Source organism: Salmo salar, chromosome ssa21 (assembly GCF_905237065.1).
Source record: "Salmo salar chromosome ssa21, Ssal_v3.1, whole genome shotgun sequence".
Taxonomy (NCBI): Eukaryota; Metazoa; Chordata; class Actinopteri; order Salmoniformes; family Salmonidae; genus Salmo; species Salmo salar.
The window spans coordinates 3,819,743-3,837,020 of NC_059462.1; the positions used below are offsets into that span (position 1 = coordinate 3,819,743).

Genomic DNA, 17,278 nt, shown 5'->3' on the forward strand with positions numbered 1-17,278 from the left:
CAGCTCTCCTGCTCTCTCTCAGAATGACCTTCTCGATCCAAATCAGTCCGGTTTCAAGGCTGGTCATTCAACTGAGACTGCTCTTCTCTGTGTCACGGAGGCTCTCCGCACTGCTAAAGCTAACTCTCTCAACTCTGCTCTCATCCTTCAAGACCTATCTGCTGCCTTTGATACTGTGAACCATCAGATCCTCCTCTCCACCCTCTCCGAGGTGGGTATCTCCGGCGCGGCTCACTCTTGGATTGCGTCCAACCTGACAGGTCGCTCCTACCAGGTGGCGTGGCGAGAATCCGTCTCCGCACCACGTGCTCTCCCCACTGGTGTCCCCCAGGGCTCAGTTCTAGGCCCTCTCCTATTCTCGCTATACACCAAGTCACTTGGCTCTGTCATATCCTCACATGGTCTCTCCTATCATTGCTACGCAGACGACACACAATTAATCTTCTCCTTTCCCCCTTCTGATAACCAGGTGGCGAATCGCATCTCTGCATGTCTGGCAGACATATCAGTGTGGATGACGGGTCACCACCTCAAGCTGAACCTCGGCAAGACGGAGCTGCTCTTCCTCCCGGGGAAGGACTGCCCTTTCCATGATCTCGCCATCACGGTGGACAACTCCATTGTGTCCTCCTCCCTGAGTGCTAGGAGCCTCGGCGTGACCCTGGACAACACCCTGTCGTTCTCCGCTAACATCAAGGCGGTGACCCGATCCTGTAGGTTCATGCTATACAACATTCGCAGAGTACGACCCTGCCTTACACAGGAAGCGGCGCAGGTCCTAATCCAGGCACTTGTCATCTCCCGTCTGGATTACTGCAACTCCCTGTTGGCGGGGCTCCCTGCCTGTGCCATTAAACTCCTACAACTCATCCAGAATGCCGCAGCCCGTCTGGTGTTCAACCTTCCCAAGTTCTCTCACGTCACCCCGCTCCTCCGCACACTCCACTGGCTTCCAGTTGAAGCTCGCATCTGCTACAAGACCATGGTGCTTGTCTACGGAGCTGTGAGGGGAACGGCACCTCCGTACCTTCAGGCTCAGATCAGGCCCTACACCCAAACAAGGGCACTGCGTTCATCCACCTCTGGCCTGCTGGCCCCCCTACCTCTGCGGAAGCACAGTTCCCGCTCAGCCCAGTCAAAACTGTTCGCTGCCCTGGCACCCCAATGGTGGAACAAGCTCCCTCACCACCTTCCGTAGACACCTGAAATCCCACCTCTTTAAGGAATACCTGGGATAGGATATAGTAATCCTTCTAACCCCCCCCCCCCAAAAAAAAGATATAGATGTACTATTGTTAAGTGGTTGTTCCACTGGATATCATAAGGTGAATGCACCAATTTGTAAGTCGCTATGGATAAGAGCGTCTGCTAAATGACGTAAATGTAAAAAAAACACCAACGTTTCGGCATCGCTGTGCCTTCTTCAGGGTAATGTCATGAATGCTTGAACCAGGTTATGTAGATCTCATACATTACCATTCTAGCAAACCACAATCTGCAGTCTGTGTTTGAGGCTCACAGCAGCCTACTAGGTTTGGAACAGAACAAGCTACAGTACCTCATCGGGAAGAGTTACCACTCTCAAATCTATTGAATTAACTTTTTCTGCATAGACTGGTCAACATGATAGATTTAAACATGTAGTTTATTTAACCTTAGATTTGGGGTTACAACAGTACTAAGCTCATAAGGCATTTAATAACATATTCATCAATAATTAATTAGTGCAAATTCTATTGACTGTTTAACAGTAGGAAATCTTACAGATTGTGGCTTTAAGTCCGACCTCGGATTGTGGCTTTAACCTGTCTGGGGTATGTGGGACGCTAGCTCTTATTCTCTCCCTATTCTATGTCTTATTCTCTCCTCTCCCTTATTCTCTCCCTATTCACAGTAGAAGCATGAAAAAACAAACGTTCTAAAGACTGTTGACATCTAGTGGAAGCCTTAGGAAGTGCAAAATGAACCCTAAGTCACTGTATACTGTATAGGCAATCACTTGAAAAACTACAAACCTCAGATTTCCACACTTCCTGGTTGGATTTTTCTCAGGTTTTTGCCTGCCATATGAGTTCTGTTATACTCACAGACATCATTCAAACAGTTTTAGAAACTACAGAGTGTTTTCTATCCGAATCTACTAATAATATGCATATCCCACCTTCTGAGCCTGAGTTGCAGGCAGTTTACTACGGGCACACCTTTCATCCGGACGTCAAAATACTGCCCCCTACCCTAGAGAAGTTAAGTCCAACCTTTGTACTCACCAGGCGTCCCAGGTTGTAGTAACAGTCAGGGTATTTCTTCCGGAAATGGATGGCGTTCCAGTAGCTCTGTTCTGCTTCCTTAAACTTCTTCAGACTGTTTTGCACTATTCCCAGATTCATCCACGCTGCTGCAAAGTCCGGCCTTTCTCAGAAGAACACCACAGTTGCATTTAATGTCAAGAATTTTTTATTTTGTGTGAAGTCAAAGGCTAATAAAGTTATTTCTGTGATTTTTTTCTGTGCGCATGTACAGTGAGGGAAAAAATAATTTGATCCCCTGCTGATTTTGTACGTTTGCCCACTGACAACGAAATGATCAGTCTATCATTTTAATGGTAGGTTTATTTGAACAGTGAGAAACAGAATAACAACAACAAAAAATCCAGAAAAACGCATGTCAAAAATGTTAGAAATTGATTTGCATTTTAATGAGGGAAATAAGTATTTGACCCCCTCTCAATCAGAAAGATTTCTGGCTCCCAGGTGTCTTTTATACAGGTAACGAGCACACTCTTAAAGGGAGTGCTCCTAATCTCAGCTTGTTACCTGTAAAAAAGACACCTGTCCACAGAAGCAATCAATCAATCAGATTCCAAACTCTCCACCATGGCCAAGACCAAAGAGCTCTCCAAGGATGTCAGGGACAAGATTGTAGACCTATACAAGGCTGGAATGGGCTACAAGACCATCGCCAAGCAGCTTGGTGAGAAGGTGACAGCAGTTGGTGCGATTATTCGCAAATGGAAGAAACACAAAAGAACTGTCGATCTCCCTCGGCCTGGGGCTCCATGCAAGATCTCACCTCGTGGAGTTGCAATAATCATGAGAACGGTGAGGAATCAACCCAGAACTACACGGGAGGATCTTGTCAATTATCTCAAGGCAGCTGGGACCATAGTCACAAAGAAAACAATTGGTAACACACTACGCTGTGAAGGACTGAAATCCTGCAGCGCCCGCAATATTCCCCTGCTCAAGAAAGCACATATACATGCCTGTCTGAAGTTTGCCAATGAACATCTGAATGATTCAGAGGACAACTGGGTGAAAGTGATGTGGTCAGATGAGACCAAAATGGAGCTCTTTGGCATCAACTCAACTCACCGTGTTTGGAGGAGGAGTAATGCTGCCTATGACCCCAAGAACACCATCCCCACCGTCAAACATGGAGGTGGAAACATTATGCTTTGGGGGTGTTTTTCTGCTAAGGGGACAGGACAACTTCACCGCATCAAAGGTACGATGGACGAGGCCATGTACCGTCAAATCATGGGTGAGAACCTCCTTCCCTCAGCCAGGGCATTGAAAATGGGTCGTGGATGGGTATTCCAGCATGAAAATGACCCAAAACACACGGCCAAGGCAACAAAGGAGTGGCTCAAGAAGAAGCACATTAAGGTCCTGGAGTGGCCTAGCCAGTCTCCAGACCTTAATCCCATAGAAAATCTGTTGAGGGAGCTGAAGGTTCGAGTTGCCAAACGTCAGCCTCGAAACCTTAATGACTTGGAGAAGATCTGCAAAGAGGAGTGGGACAAAATCCCTCCTGAGATGTGTGCAAACCTGGTGGCCAACTACAAGAAACGTCTGACCTCTGTGATTGCCAACAAGGGTTTTGCCACCAAGTACTAAGTCATGTTTTGCAGAGGGGTCAAATACTTATTTCCCTCATTAAAATGCAAATCAATTTATAACATTTTTGACGTGCGTTTTTCTGGATTTTTGTGTTGTTATTCTGTCTCTCACTGTTCAAATAAACCTACCATTGAAATTATAGACTGATCATTTCTTTGTCAGTGGACAAACGTACAAAATCAGCAGGGGATCAAATACTTTTTTCCCTCACTGTACATGCATGCCTACGTTCGTGCATGTCAGTGTGTGTGTGTCCACCTACTGTATGAGTACAGCTTTTGCCAGAAGCTCCTCTGCCTCCACCAATTCGTTCCTCTCTTTCAGGATGTTGCCTAGGTTGTTCATAGCATGGACATACGTAGGGTGCAACCTGACACAAAACACAGCTGAGAGGTTCAGTGGTTTCGGTCGTAGGTTTGATAAAGTATTATCGTGACATGTGCTTTCCAATGCGACTCTGTTCCAATATCCACAGTACCATAACACCTAGTATGAAACAATGTTTTGGGTGTAAGTGATATACAAGTATGGACATTGGAATGTAACCTACACGTACCCAAGAGCCATACCATAGAACTAGAGAAAAACTCATATTGAGAGTGTGAACCTGTAGTACTCGTACCTGACTGCCTCTCTGTAGTACTTGATGGCAGCACTGGTGTTCCCTCTGTCTGCTAGGTTCTTACCCACATTATAATGCACCTGGAGAGGGAAAGAGGCAGCAAAAGTGAAAACGAAATAAATAAAAACAAATCAAATTAAAATCAAACTTATTTTGAATAGTTTGGGAATCATTTTCATGACTGCTTGAGGACCCAATATGGTCTGACAAAGACGCAGACAGACAGACACACCAATCGATGCACCAGTAATCCTGACAGACAGACAAGCCAGCCAGAAAGATAGACACATCAGACAGACAGACACCACCTTGGCATTGAGGGGACAGACTGACAGGGCGCTGGTGAAGAGGCTCTGCTCGGAGCGCCACTGGTGACTGCGCAGGGCACAGCGAGCCACATACACACATAGCAGGGCCAGCAGGGAGGCACGGAGCAGACCCTACAACACACAAGATTGAGGACCATCCGTTACGCCAGGACAATGAAGTGAAGGCAATGAAGTGAACCCTGTTTGATTCAGCTCCATCCTAACAGTCTTAAAATCCTCCATCTCTTTTCAATGTCCGACAAAAGACTAGATCAGGTTACAAGAAAATTGGGAGAACCTCAAATGTATGTGATGTGTAGCTTTTAGCTGGGCGAGGATGTGTGTGTGTGTGTATATTCTCTACCTTGTGTCTGCTCCAGCGGCCGCAGCAGTGTCCCAGGGCGTAGGCCAGTAGCAGACAGTAGCCAGCGGAGGAGAGGTAGAGGACCCTCTCTGCAATGACGAAGCCAACCCTGAAGAATATGTTGCAGGCGGGCAGGAAGGGGACTACCAGAAGCACTAGACCCAGGGTCAACGTCCTGACAAGATTTACAGGGTCAAAGTAACACTTTATAATATTTGTCATGAAAAAAGTATTCATAATCCATTTATAAAAAGCTTACATGCGATTGAATTGATCGATTAGTATTTGAACAGTCCCATCCGACAATGAACTCAAACTGATCATAAAAAAGGGCAAACCATATGTCAGTGTATCAGGTTGTTGAAGACCCTGAGATGAGGTGCAGTCATCCAATACTACAAGTGAACTCCCCAAAGTTCTGCTGCAAGAAAGTCATTGGTTCCAGTTGCTAGTCACAATGGTCTGTCTGCAGTTCTTCTCCGTAATCACGTAGCAAATCTTTCCAGGCCATTTCTTCAACTTTTGTATTTGACAAAACAGCTACTGTATGCTATGCAAAACTCTCTCACTTAACAATCTGCAATGGAAGGTAAAGTTTGGCTGAGAAGAAGTGCTTTCCCCACTTTAATAATGTTTTTTGTTTCGCCGGTCTGTCTCTTTCTAATAGTCTTCGACTCCTATTTATAGATTGTACAAATACTTTGAGTGAAACCACAAATCGTATGTGTACATTTTGAGATTAACCAATATAAGGTCTGTATCGGAGTCAGTGGGTCCTTCTTCTCTCCTATAATAAGTACACTTTAATTGCTATTTGCTAAACAAAGATATAATTCAGCTTTACAAAACATTTCTTGGTTAAAAAGGTTTTTAAAAAGTGTCAATCTTAAATTTGACATACCAGTTAGGATCTGGCAAAAAATGCCTGAGGACTACCTGGCCTGATGATGCCTTGCTGTCCCCAGTCCACCTGGTCATGCTGCTGCTCCAGTTTCAACTGTTCTGCCTGCGGCTATGGAACCCTGACCTGTTCACCGGACGTGCTACCTTATCCCAGACCTGCTGTTTTTGACTCTCTCTCTCTCTCTACCTACCTACCTCACCTGCTGTCTCGAACTCTGAATGCTCGGCTATGAAAAGCCAACAGACATTTACTCCTGAGGTGCTGACCTGTTGCACCCTCTACAACCACTGTGATTATAATTATTTGACCGTGCTGGTCATCTATGAACATTTTAACATCTTGGCCATGTACTGTTATAATCTCCACCCAGCACAGCCAGAAAGCGGGAAAAATCCATATATTAGCCGCGTCATTGTTTAAGCCGCGAGGTTCAAAGCCTGGGAAAAAAGTTGCGGCTTATAGTCCGGAATTTACGGTATGTAAAACATACTGTGCCCGTAAAACAGGTGCCAAAGCGGTCTAAGGCACTGCATCTCAGTGCTAGAGTGTCACTACAGACCCTGGTTCGATTCTAGGCTGTATCACAACCGGCCGTCATTGGGAGTCCCATAGGGCGGCGCACAATTGGCCCAGCGTCGTCCTGGTTAGGGTTTGGCCGGAGTAGGCCGCCATTGTAAATATGAATTTGTTCTTAACTGACTTGCCTAGTTAAATAATGGTTAAATAAATTGAAAAAATTACTTTTTGGAAATAGTTTGAAACAGTTTGAAAGATATGGCATAGAAAAAAAGCTACCAGAAATAGATGGGAGAGATGGGATATCTATCTTTATATATATATATATATCTACATATAAATCTACACACACACACTACCGGTCAAAAGTTTAGGGTCACTTAAAAATTTCACATTTTTGTTCATTAAAATAACATCAAATTGATCAGAAATACAGTGTATACATTGTTCATGTTTTAAATTACTATTGTAGCTGGAAACAGCAGATTTTTTATGGAATATCTGTCTCAACAGTCTCAACGTCTACAGTGAAGAGGCGACTCTGGGATGCTGGCCTTCTAGGCAGAGTTCCTCTGTCCAGAGTGTGTTCTTTTTCCCATCTTAATCTTTTCTTTGTATTGGCCAGTCTGAGATATGGCTTTTTCTTTGCAACTCTGCCTAGAAGGCCAGCATCCCGGAGTCGCCTCTTCACTGTTGACGTTGACACGGGTGTTTTGCGGGTACTATTTAATGAAGCTTCCAGTTGAGGACTTGTGAGGCGTCTGTTTCTCAAACTAGACACTCTAATGTACTTGTCCATACCACCCCTGGTATGTAGATCCACTGCTTTGTCCCTCTTCACAAACCATCCAGTAGAGCTCCCCTGCTTCGCACAGCTCAGTAAGAGACATCTGATGTGACAGTTGATTTTCAAGTATCTGTGGCCATGGATGCACAGTGAGAACAACCTTAAGTACTTGAGTGTGTCCAGCGTAGAAAGAGTGAAGTATGTTCCATCCTGCCCTGCCAGTGGTAACTCTTTTGTCAAGAGTGTGTTATATAGTAGCCACCATCCCAAGTTCCTGTGTGCAGACACACTGATGTGCATGCAGACACACTGATGTGCATGCAGACACACTGATGTGACCTCACTTACATAGTAATTTATTAGAAAAGCCAAGCACAGTTGTGATAAACTCTTTTTTTTAATCACAAGCTGTCTTTTCTGATTCACACCTTTATCGAGCACCCCTCCTTTCCTTTGTTCATTGAAGCACAGAGGCCCAAATCAAATCAACGTTTATTGGTCGAGTGGTGACTGTTCAACAGTCTGATGGCCTGGAGATAAGCAGTTTCTCAGTCCAGATGGTAGCAGGGTGAACAGGCCGTAGTTCGGGTGATTGATGATCTTCTTGGTCTTCCTGTGACACCAGGTGCTGTAGATGTCCTGGAGGGCAGGCAGTGTGCCCCCCGGTGATGTGTTTGGCTGACCGCACCACCTACTGGAGAGCCTTGCTGTTGCAGACGGTGCAATTGCCATACCAGGCGGTGATAAAGCCCAACAGGATATTTTCAATGCTGCATCTATAGACGTTCTTTAGAGTCTTAAGGGCCAAGCCAAATGTATTCAGCCTCCTGAGGTTGAAGAGGTGCCTTTGCGTCTTCTTCACAATACTGTCTGTGTGAATGGACCTTTTCAGGTTGTCAGTGATGTGGATGCAGAGGAACTTGAATCTTTTAACCCTCTCCACTGCGGCCCCGTCAATGTGCTCTCTCGACTGTCCTGTAGTTGATGATCAGCTCCTTCGTCTTGTTAACGTTGAGGGAGAGGTTATTTTCCTGGCACCACTCCGCCAGGGCTCTCACCTCCTCCCTGTAGGCTGTCTCATCATTGTTGGTAATCAGGTCTACCACTGTTGTGTCATCAGCAAACATGATGATTGAGTTGGAGACATGTGTGGCCACGCAGTCATGGATGAACAGGGAGTACAGGGAGCCCCCATGTTGAGGATCAGAGGGGCGGACGTGTTGTTGCCTACCTTCACCACTTTTGGTCGGCCCACCTGAACTCACACCTATTATTTGAATGAGGGTCTGCAGTGAACAGGACGTGAGAAGGAAGAGGTGGGTGGGTGTTTCACTGCTTTCACCAGTCTATAGAAAAGGTCATGGTTTGTGTTCATGGTCATACCGAAATCCTTTAAAAAAAAACTTGGTGGAAGTGGAAACATAACACTGGGCTAATGAAGTATAGTAGAAAAAAACAGAAATGCCTGCACACTATATATGCTTCCAATTACCACCTTTATTGGCAACATTTCAAAGGACCTTCATCAGAGCATATTCAGTGTGCTGGCCTTTGTTCTTTTCACTGCTTGGATCCCTAAAAAACACTGTTACATAATACTTACAACAAATAGACATACTGTGTAATATACAGTTGTAAGTCAGCTGAAATTATTCTGAATGTTTCTATAAAGTGATCAGAGTTGATGCTTGAGTCACATTCGATCCACTGTTCATAACTGAGTAACCAACATTGTAACCAAACATGTTTTATCTTGACAACAGTGTGTGTGTGTGTGTGTGTGTGTGTGTGTGTGTGTGTGTGTGTGTGTGTGTGTGTGTGTGTGTGTGTGTGGCGCGCGCACACGTGTCGGCTGAGCTCTCTCCTACCTCCTCCTCTGGCTGTCCTGTGAGCATAAGGCTTGGCTTATCAAGCCTATCAGGAAGCACCAGAGCAGCAGCAGCCAGGCCGTCCTCCAATCAAACGCTGACTTAATGAGGGGCACACAGCCCATGGACCAATCAAAACACAGCCACCAGGGACACAGCAGCACCCAGGCATTCAGTGAGTAGTAGTAATTATAGTTGACTATCTGCCAATCACACAGAACAGGACAGGGGATGAGAATGAAAGAGGGGAGGGAGAGAGTGGGAGGGAGGGATAGAGAGAGAGCAGAGCGAGATGGCAGAGTGTGAGGGAGAAGGAGAGAGGGAGGGAAAAAATAAGAACATTTCAAATAAAAAAGCACAGACAATCAATGGATTGATACGATTATGATTAGTGTAGAGGTCGACCGATTAATCGGAATGGCCGATTAATTAGGGCCGATTTCAAGTTTTCATAACAATCAGTAATCGGTATTTTTGGCCACCTTTATTTAACTAGGCAAGTCAGATTAAGAACACATTCTTATTTACAATGACGGCCTATAAACGGGGGTTAACTGCTTTGTTCAGGGGGGATTCGTTTTTGCAACCTTCGGTTACCAGTCCAACGCTCTAACCACCTGCCTTACATTGCACTCCACAAGGATTAACAGGCTGACTACCTGTAACGCGAGGGCAGCAAGAAGCAAAGGTAAGTTGCTAGCTAGCATTAGACTTATAAAAAACTATCAATCTTAACATAATCACTAGTTAACTACACATGGTTGATGATATTACTAGTTTATCTAACGTGTCCTGCGTTGCATATGATCGATGCGGTGCCTGTTAATTTTCATTGAATCACAGCCTACTTCGACAAACGGGTGTTGATTTAACAAGCGCATTTGTGAAAAAAGTACTGTCGTTGCACCAATGTACCTAACCATAAACATCAATGCCTAACAGGAATATTTAGACTTAGTCACCCGTTAGATAAAATACGGAACGGTTCCGTATGTCACTGAAAGAAAAAAAACTTTTGTTTTCGAGATGATAGTTTCCAGATTCGACCATATTAATGACCCAAGGCTCGTATTTCTGTGTGTTTATTATATTATAATTAAGTCTATGATTTGATAGAGCAGTCTGACTTAGCGGTGGTAGGCAGCAGCAGGCTCATAAGCATTCATTCAAACAGCCCTTCGCTGTGCTTCAAGCATTGCGCTGTTTATGACTTCAACCTGGATGGGTATAATTTGTGGAACGTTCCAACAGGAATCTATTCCAAAAACTTCGTAAATAACAGGGTTTCCAAAAAACAACGCATACAAAGTTGTATAGCGGCAGAATAAGATACCGGGTAGGGAGTGGTCTATTTCATTGCGTTTTTCACTCATCACGTTTATTCAGAAAAATGTCTGTCCTCACATGTCTGTTTGCCTATGGACAAACATTAAGAATAAGCTACGTGGTGAGTTGATGCCTATTCGGCAGCCTGTTAGCTAGGTTTGTATGCGTTGCTACTTTGTATGCGTTGTTGGTTGGCAACCTTTTACTTTACGTTTTTTGGAACAGATTCCTGTTGGAACGTTCCACAAATTATACCCACCCCTTCAAGCCTATCAACTCCCAAGATTAGGCTGGTGTAACCGATGTGAAATGGCTAGCTAGTTAGCCGGGTGCACGCTAATAGCGTTTCAAATGTCACTCGCTCTGAGACTTGTAGTTGATCCCTTCCTCTGCTTCGAGGGTGGCTGTTGTCGATGTGTTCTTGGTTTGAGCCCAGGTAGGAGCGAGGAGAGGGACGGAAGCTATACTGTTACACTGGCAATACTAAAGTGCCTATAAGAACATCCAATAGTCAAAGGTATATGAAATACAAATCGTATAGAGAGAAATAGTCCTATAATTCCTATTATAATATAATAACTACAACCTAAAACTTCTTACCTGGGAATATTGAAGACTCATGTTAAAAGGAACCACTAGCTTTCATATGTTCCCATGTTCTGAGCAAGGCACTTAAACATTAGCTTTCTTACATGGCACATATTGTACTTTTACTTTCTTCTCCAACACTTTGTTTTGCATTATTTAAACAAAATTGAACTTGTTTCATTATTTATTTGAGGCTAAATAGATTTTGATGTATTATATTAAGTTAAAATAAGTGTTCATTCAGTATTGTTGTAATTGTCATTAGGGAAAAAAATAGAAAATAATCGGCCGATTAATAGGTATCGGCTTTTTTGGTCCCCCAATAACTGGTATCGGCTTTGAAAAATCATAATCGGTCGACCTCTAGATTGGTGTACTACTATAGAGGTCTGCGCGGTGATAGATGTTTTCAACTATTAAGAGCACGTCCTAAAAAGACAATTCAAAACCCAAAAAATAATTTCCTTCCATAGAGGAGGGTGAGATTACAAATTACCATAAGAGTCGTTATTTAACCTACATACTCCATCCAGTATCATTCAAATAGGTAAAACATGACTCACTCTGAGAAAGACATTTTCTGCAAAGGATGCTGGGTTGTCTACTTCAGTGAAGGCAGGGGGCCCAGTTCCCATGATTCTCCAGCGGGCGTACAGCAGGGAGGCTCCGCCCATAGCCAGCAGAGCCAATCGGATCAGGAGGCCCGTCTTCACCCGCTCACTCACCTGACACGACACACATCAGACAAACATAGTAATAATTCCTGCATCTTGCAAAACTAATCATGTTTGCATCATTCAGTGTAGAGGAGTCCACAACAACAACAACAGCCCGAGTCCAAATTAAGTACACTTACCTAACCATAACCATAGGGTACATGATCAGTACATGTTAGAAGGCTATTCTGGTGCATTTCCATGCAGGATTTACCCCAGTGTTTTACCCAAAAGGCTCAGACATTTTTTTCCATCTACGCGGGGCCGACATGTGTCTCACTCGACCATGGCTCCAGCGGACATGCTCTCACTTTGGGTCAAAGCCAAGCAACTGGTACTTTTCAGCCTTCATTTGCATAACAATGGCAAACTGTGAACTTTCTCATTCTCACAAAGCCACTGTTATTATTATGCAGAGGTTGTTGATTCTGCTTTTCACAAACCCTTACTGTCAGCCCTAGCTACGGAAATACAACTTCCTTAGTATAACATAAGGGCATATACAGTAGTGTAGCACGAAACGCAACACAATTAGTGTAAGAGGTAGAGCCCGTCCAATATTATCAGATGATATTATCCTTTTACTGATGTATTTGTATCGCCGTTTGATCCATTGGAAAGGACGTATGTAAGATGCGGAGAAAGTAGTAGTTCATAGAATTTGACTTTATTGTGCATTTCATTATTTGTCTTGAGGGCGGCAATAGTAGTACTTGTCCATTTTGAAACGCTGTAGCTAGTATACACTTCCTCAAAATAGTCAGAATTAATCTAAGATAACTCAAGAAATCTCCCATTAATTTTGATGTTTTTGCAGAGATCTTCGTCCCTCAGTTTTACATTAACTAAGATGTTTGTTGCAGAAAAACTGCATGAAAATGAGTCATCTCTCGTTGAATGACAACAAAGACTTGAAGAATCCCTACTGTTGATGTCACATGTGTCGTAGTGGAGAGAAGACCAAGGCGCAGCGGGTATGTGGATACTCATATTCTTTTAATGAAAACACGCAAAGCATCCACAGGGAAAACAATAAACAGTACTCACGACAACAGGAACAGTTTTGCAGGCTCACAAAACGCAGTGCAAAAACAACTACCCACAACCCCAAAGAAAAACACACACTACTATATAGGACTCCCAATCAAAGGCAACTCAACACACCTGCCTTCAATTGGGAGTCCAATCACCAACACAACACTTAACACACAAAAACCCTGCCACGTCCTGACCAAAACTAATACAATTGCTCCCTCTGCTGGTCAGGACGTGACAGTTGACCAATCACCGACGAAAGGGCGTAGACGTCGGCTTGCCTCGAGAAAAGATGGCTTGTGCCCGAAAAGTACAAAAACGGCACAAAATGTCATCATAATATACGCACGAACACTTCCAAACTGTTTCAGCTGGGAAGCATGAAGATACCTTAAGTCAGAGAGGAGAGTGAACAACTGTGAACTAACTCTTAGTCTTACTGCTACCACTTTATTGAGCTGGCCAGAAATGCACTCTGGGCATATACCATTACGTGAAGTCTCATGGTAGGGTGTCAGGTGTCTTGACAGACAATTGATGGTACACCCAAATGTAAAGAAAGAGCAGTGCTAAGAACATTCAGCTCTGTGGTAACGTTAATGCCCTTTAGTGAAGCCACCAAAATCTAGTGTTATATTTGCTCTTTGAGAAGCTTATTCCTCAAGCTCTGTCATTCAAATGTTTTCTGAGACACACAAAAAAAAAAAAAAACTTTGCAGTTTACAAAGTAGCACTTTGTAGCTACGTTTTGATGTATGGATGCATTGTCACTTGATAGGGACTGGTTCAAATTCACGTTTCGCCAATCGCTAATCCTTTCCTTGACAAGTGCTAGCTAGCCAGCCATCTAACTAGCTGTGTGAGAGTTCTTGACGCCATTCACTAAAGCTTAGTAGTATCAAGAATCCTTGGGACGTCCCTACGCTAAACCTGAACCATTACACTAAACACTTGTTTGGAGGTCCCAAGGATCCCAGATAGCACAAAGATAAGTTGTTTTTCCTTTCAAGTGATTACCAGAATTCAGTGGCTACAGCCTTACAATGAAAACATAGCTAAATACTAATACACTGAAAATGTGTCCTGTCGTTGTTTTCCAGCTGGCTAGCATGAGGCAGCTCATTCTTCAGAGCCTAGGCATTTATTTGTTGATGATGGAATCAGTGCAGTTTATCCTCCTTTCACTAGATTAAAGTAACACACAATTTTTACATAAAAAAAATCTCTTTCTGGTGCTCCTAAATTATTACATTAATGTTCTTTCCTCAAATGTAAGAAATCAACGTTGAGTATCTTTTGTACGGATGTTTTTTTTTTATTTCAGCTAAAATAAAAATAAATCAGCACATATCAGTTATCGATTAATATTTCCACTCTCTAAAATCGGAAAAACAAAAAATCCCATATCGTTCGGGCTCTAGTTAGACTCAGAGGGCTTAGTATGGATGGTTTACATGCTTATATGAGTGTATGGTGAAATTATGTTACAATGGCTACTGTGGCAAACCTCTTCAAAGTTAGGAGCGTTTGTCACAAATTAAGTGGGAAACTGTCACCAAAGTCAGCCCAGAATGAAAGTTCTTTCGAACATGACAGTACCTGTGTGTTTGTTTCGCTGTCCTGGTCCACCCAGGCCGCAGGTAAGGTCAAGGATAGCAGGGTTCGGTACACAAATCTGGTTCTCGGTAGGTCCAGGTCTAAACGCCAACAGGTAAGTCCAAAACAGTCCAGCTCGTACACGGTAAATCCAGCCAATGTAGATTGTCTCTTTCTCTATGGTTCATAGATCCTTCCCGCCCTCTCTCTTCCTGGTTTTTCTTGACCTTTTATCAGTGGGTCGGCTCCACCTTCTGATGGTTCCCCTTGCTTCTGGGAATTGTAGTTTTGGCAGTCGGCCATTTTGTGATCTGTAGTTCTGATCGGGGTGGCCATTTTAGTGATCGGGCAGAGCCCGTTTATTAGTTCTGCCCTCACATATCTGCCATTTATCACTCGACCCCCTTCTTTGCCACACTACGTTACAAAATCCAAACCTTCATTCTACCGACGGTATGATTTTAAATACCGTACAAAAAATGTTGCTGAAATATTCAATTGAGCCAGTCACATAAGTGTATGTTTCTTTACAAAAAGCTAATGGAGCAAACGTGACATGACGATCCACTGTTGAGCAGCCCAAGAGAGTTGATCAGTTTACACTTTAAATTCACTACTAATGTTTGCCAGCTAAATATCTTATAACTATAAGTTAACTACGTAAGAAGTGCCAAATACATTTTCTCCAGCTCAGGGCTCCGGCTATGCATTTAGTTTGCTAGTTTTCTAGCTAGCCCAGTTTCAACTCCACAATGTACAGAGCATTCGAAAAGTATTCAGACTCCTTCCATTTTCCCACATTTTCTTACGTTAAAGTCTTACTTTAAAATACCCCATGATGGCAAAGCAAAAACAGTTTCTTAGAAATGTTTACAAATAAATAAAATAATACCTAATTTACGTAAATATTCAGACCCTTTGCCATGAGACTCAAAATTGAGATCAGGTGCATCTTGTTTCCATTGATACTTCTTGAGATGATTCTAGAACTTGATTGGAGACCAGCTGTGGTAAATTCAATTGATTGGACATGATTTGGAAAGGCATACACCTGTCTATGTAAGGTCCGACAGTTGTCCATAGATCTCCGAGACTGGATTGTGTCGAGGAACAGATCTGGGGAAGGGTACCAAAACATTTCTGCAGCATTGAAGGTCCCCAAGAATACAGTGCCCTCCATGATTCTTAAATGGAAGAAGTTTGGAAACACCAAGACCCTTCCCAGAGCTGGCCGACCAGCCAAACTGAGCAATCGAGGGAGAAGGGCCTTGGTCAGGGAGGTGACCAAGAACACGATGGTCACTGAGAGAGCTCCAGAGTATCTCTGTGGAGACGGGAGAACCTTCCAGAACGACAACCATCTCTGCAGCACTCCACCAATCAGGCCATTATGGTAGAGTGGCCAGACGGAAGCCACTCCTCAGTAAAAGGCACATGGCAGCCTGCTTGGAGCTTGCCAAAAGGCACCTAATGACTCTCAGACCATGAGAAATAAGATTCTCTGGTCTGATGAAAACAAGATGGAACTCTTTGGCCTGAATGCCAAGCGTCACATCTGGAGGAAATCTGGCACCATCCCTACGGTGAAGCATGATGGTGGCAGCATCACGCTGTGAGGACGTTTTTCAGTGGCAGGGACGGGAAGACTAGTTAAGATTGAGGGAAAGATGAACAGAGAAAAGTACAGAGATCCTTGATGGAAACCTGTCCAGAGCGCTCAGGACCTCAGACTGGGGCGAAGGTTCACCTTCCAACAGGATAACGACCCTAAGGACACACCTGTATTTGGGGAGACAACGCAGGACTGGCTTCGGGATAAGTCTCAATGTCCTTGAGTGGCCCAGCCAGAGCCCGGACTTGAACTCAATCTTACACCTCTGGAGAGACCTGAAAAAAGCTGTGCCGCGATGCTCCCCATCCAACCTGACAGAGCCTGAGAGGATCTGCAGAGAAAAATGGGAGAAACTCCCCAAATACCAGTGTGCCAAGCTAGTAGCGTCATACCCACAAGAAGACTCGAGGCTGCCAAAGGTGCTTCAACAAAGCACTGTGTAAAGGTCTGAATACTTATGTTTTTAATTTTTTTAACATTTAACAATTTTTGTATTTTTTTATTTTATTAGGTAAGTCAGTTAAGAACAAATTCTTATTTTCAATGACGGCCTAGGAACAGTGGGTTAACTGCCTTGTTCAGGGGCAGAACGATAGATTTTTACCTTGTCAGCTCGGAGATTCGATCTTGCAACCTTTCTGTCACTAGTCCAACGCTCTAACCACTAGGCTACCTGCCGCCCCAAATGTGTAAATGTAAATGTGATATCAGTTTTGTTTTTAATACATTTGCGCTTGTTAGCATTTATCTAGCGCCTGCTATGGGAATTCGCTGGTACTTTGTTAGCATAATATACACTACCATTAAAAAGTTTGGGGTCACGCAGAAATGTTCTTGTTTTTGAAAGAATATATATTTTTTTACCATTAAAATAACATCAAATTGATCAGAAATACAGTGTAGACATTGTTAATGTTGTAAATTACTATTGTAGCTGGAAACGGCGACTTTTAATGGAATATCTACATAGGCCCATTGTGAGCAACGATCACTCCTGTGCTCCAATGGCACGTTGTGTTAGGTAATCCAAGTTTATAATTTTAAACGGCTAACTGATCATCAGAAAACCCTTTTGCAATTATGTTAGCACAGCTGAAAACTGTTGGGCTGATTAAAGAAGCAATAAAACTTCTTTAG

General features: G+C 43.5%; 1 protein-coding gene across 3 annotated transcripts in view; it reads right to left on the reverse strand.

The window, feature by feature from the left end:
- Nucleotides 1-17,278, reverse strand: part of tmtc4 (transmembrane O-mannosyltransferase targeting cadherins 4) — a 52,030-nt gene that overhangs the window by 23,127 nt on the left and 11,625 nt on the right. For 2 of the 3 annotated variants that reach the window (XM_014163786.2, XM_014163787.2), the window contains exons 8-14: nt 11,746-11,907; nt 9,269-9,471; nt 5,194-5,368; nt 4,830-4,961; nt 4,522-4,601; nt 4,162-4,269; nt 2,268-2,409 (exon numbers count right to left, since the gene is read on the reverse strand). In XM_014163786.2, the coding sequence (XP_014019261.1) occupies nt 2,268-2,409; nt 4,162-4,269; nt 4,522-4,601; nt 4,830-4,961; nt 5,194-5,368; nt 9,269-9,471; nt 11,746-11,907 (1,002 nt within the window). The remainder of the gene's footprint in view (nt 1-2,267; nt 2,410-4,161; nt 4,270-4,521; nt 4,602-4,829; nt 4,962-5,193; nt 5,369-9,268; nt 9,472-11,745; nt 11,908-17,278) is intronic. The other variant, XM_014163788.2, reaches the window with a different exon arrangement.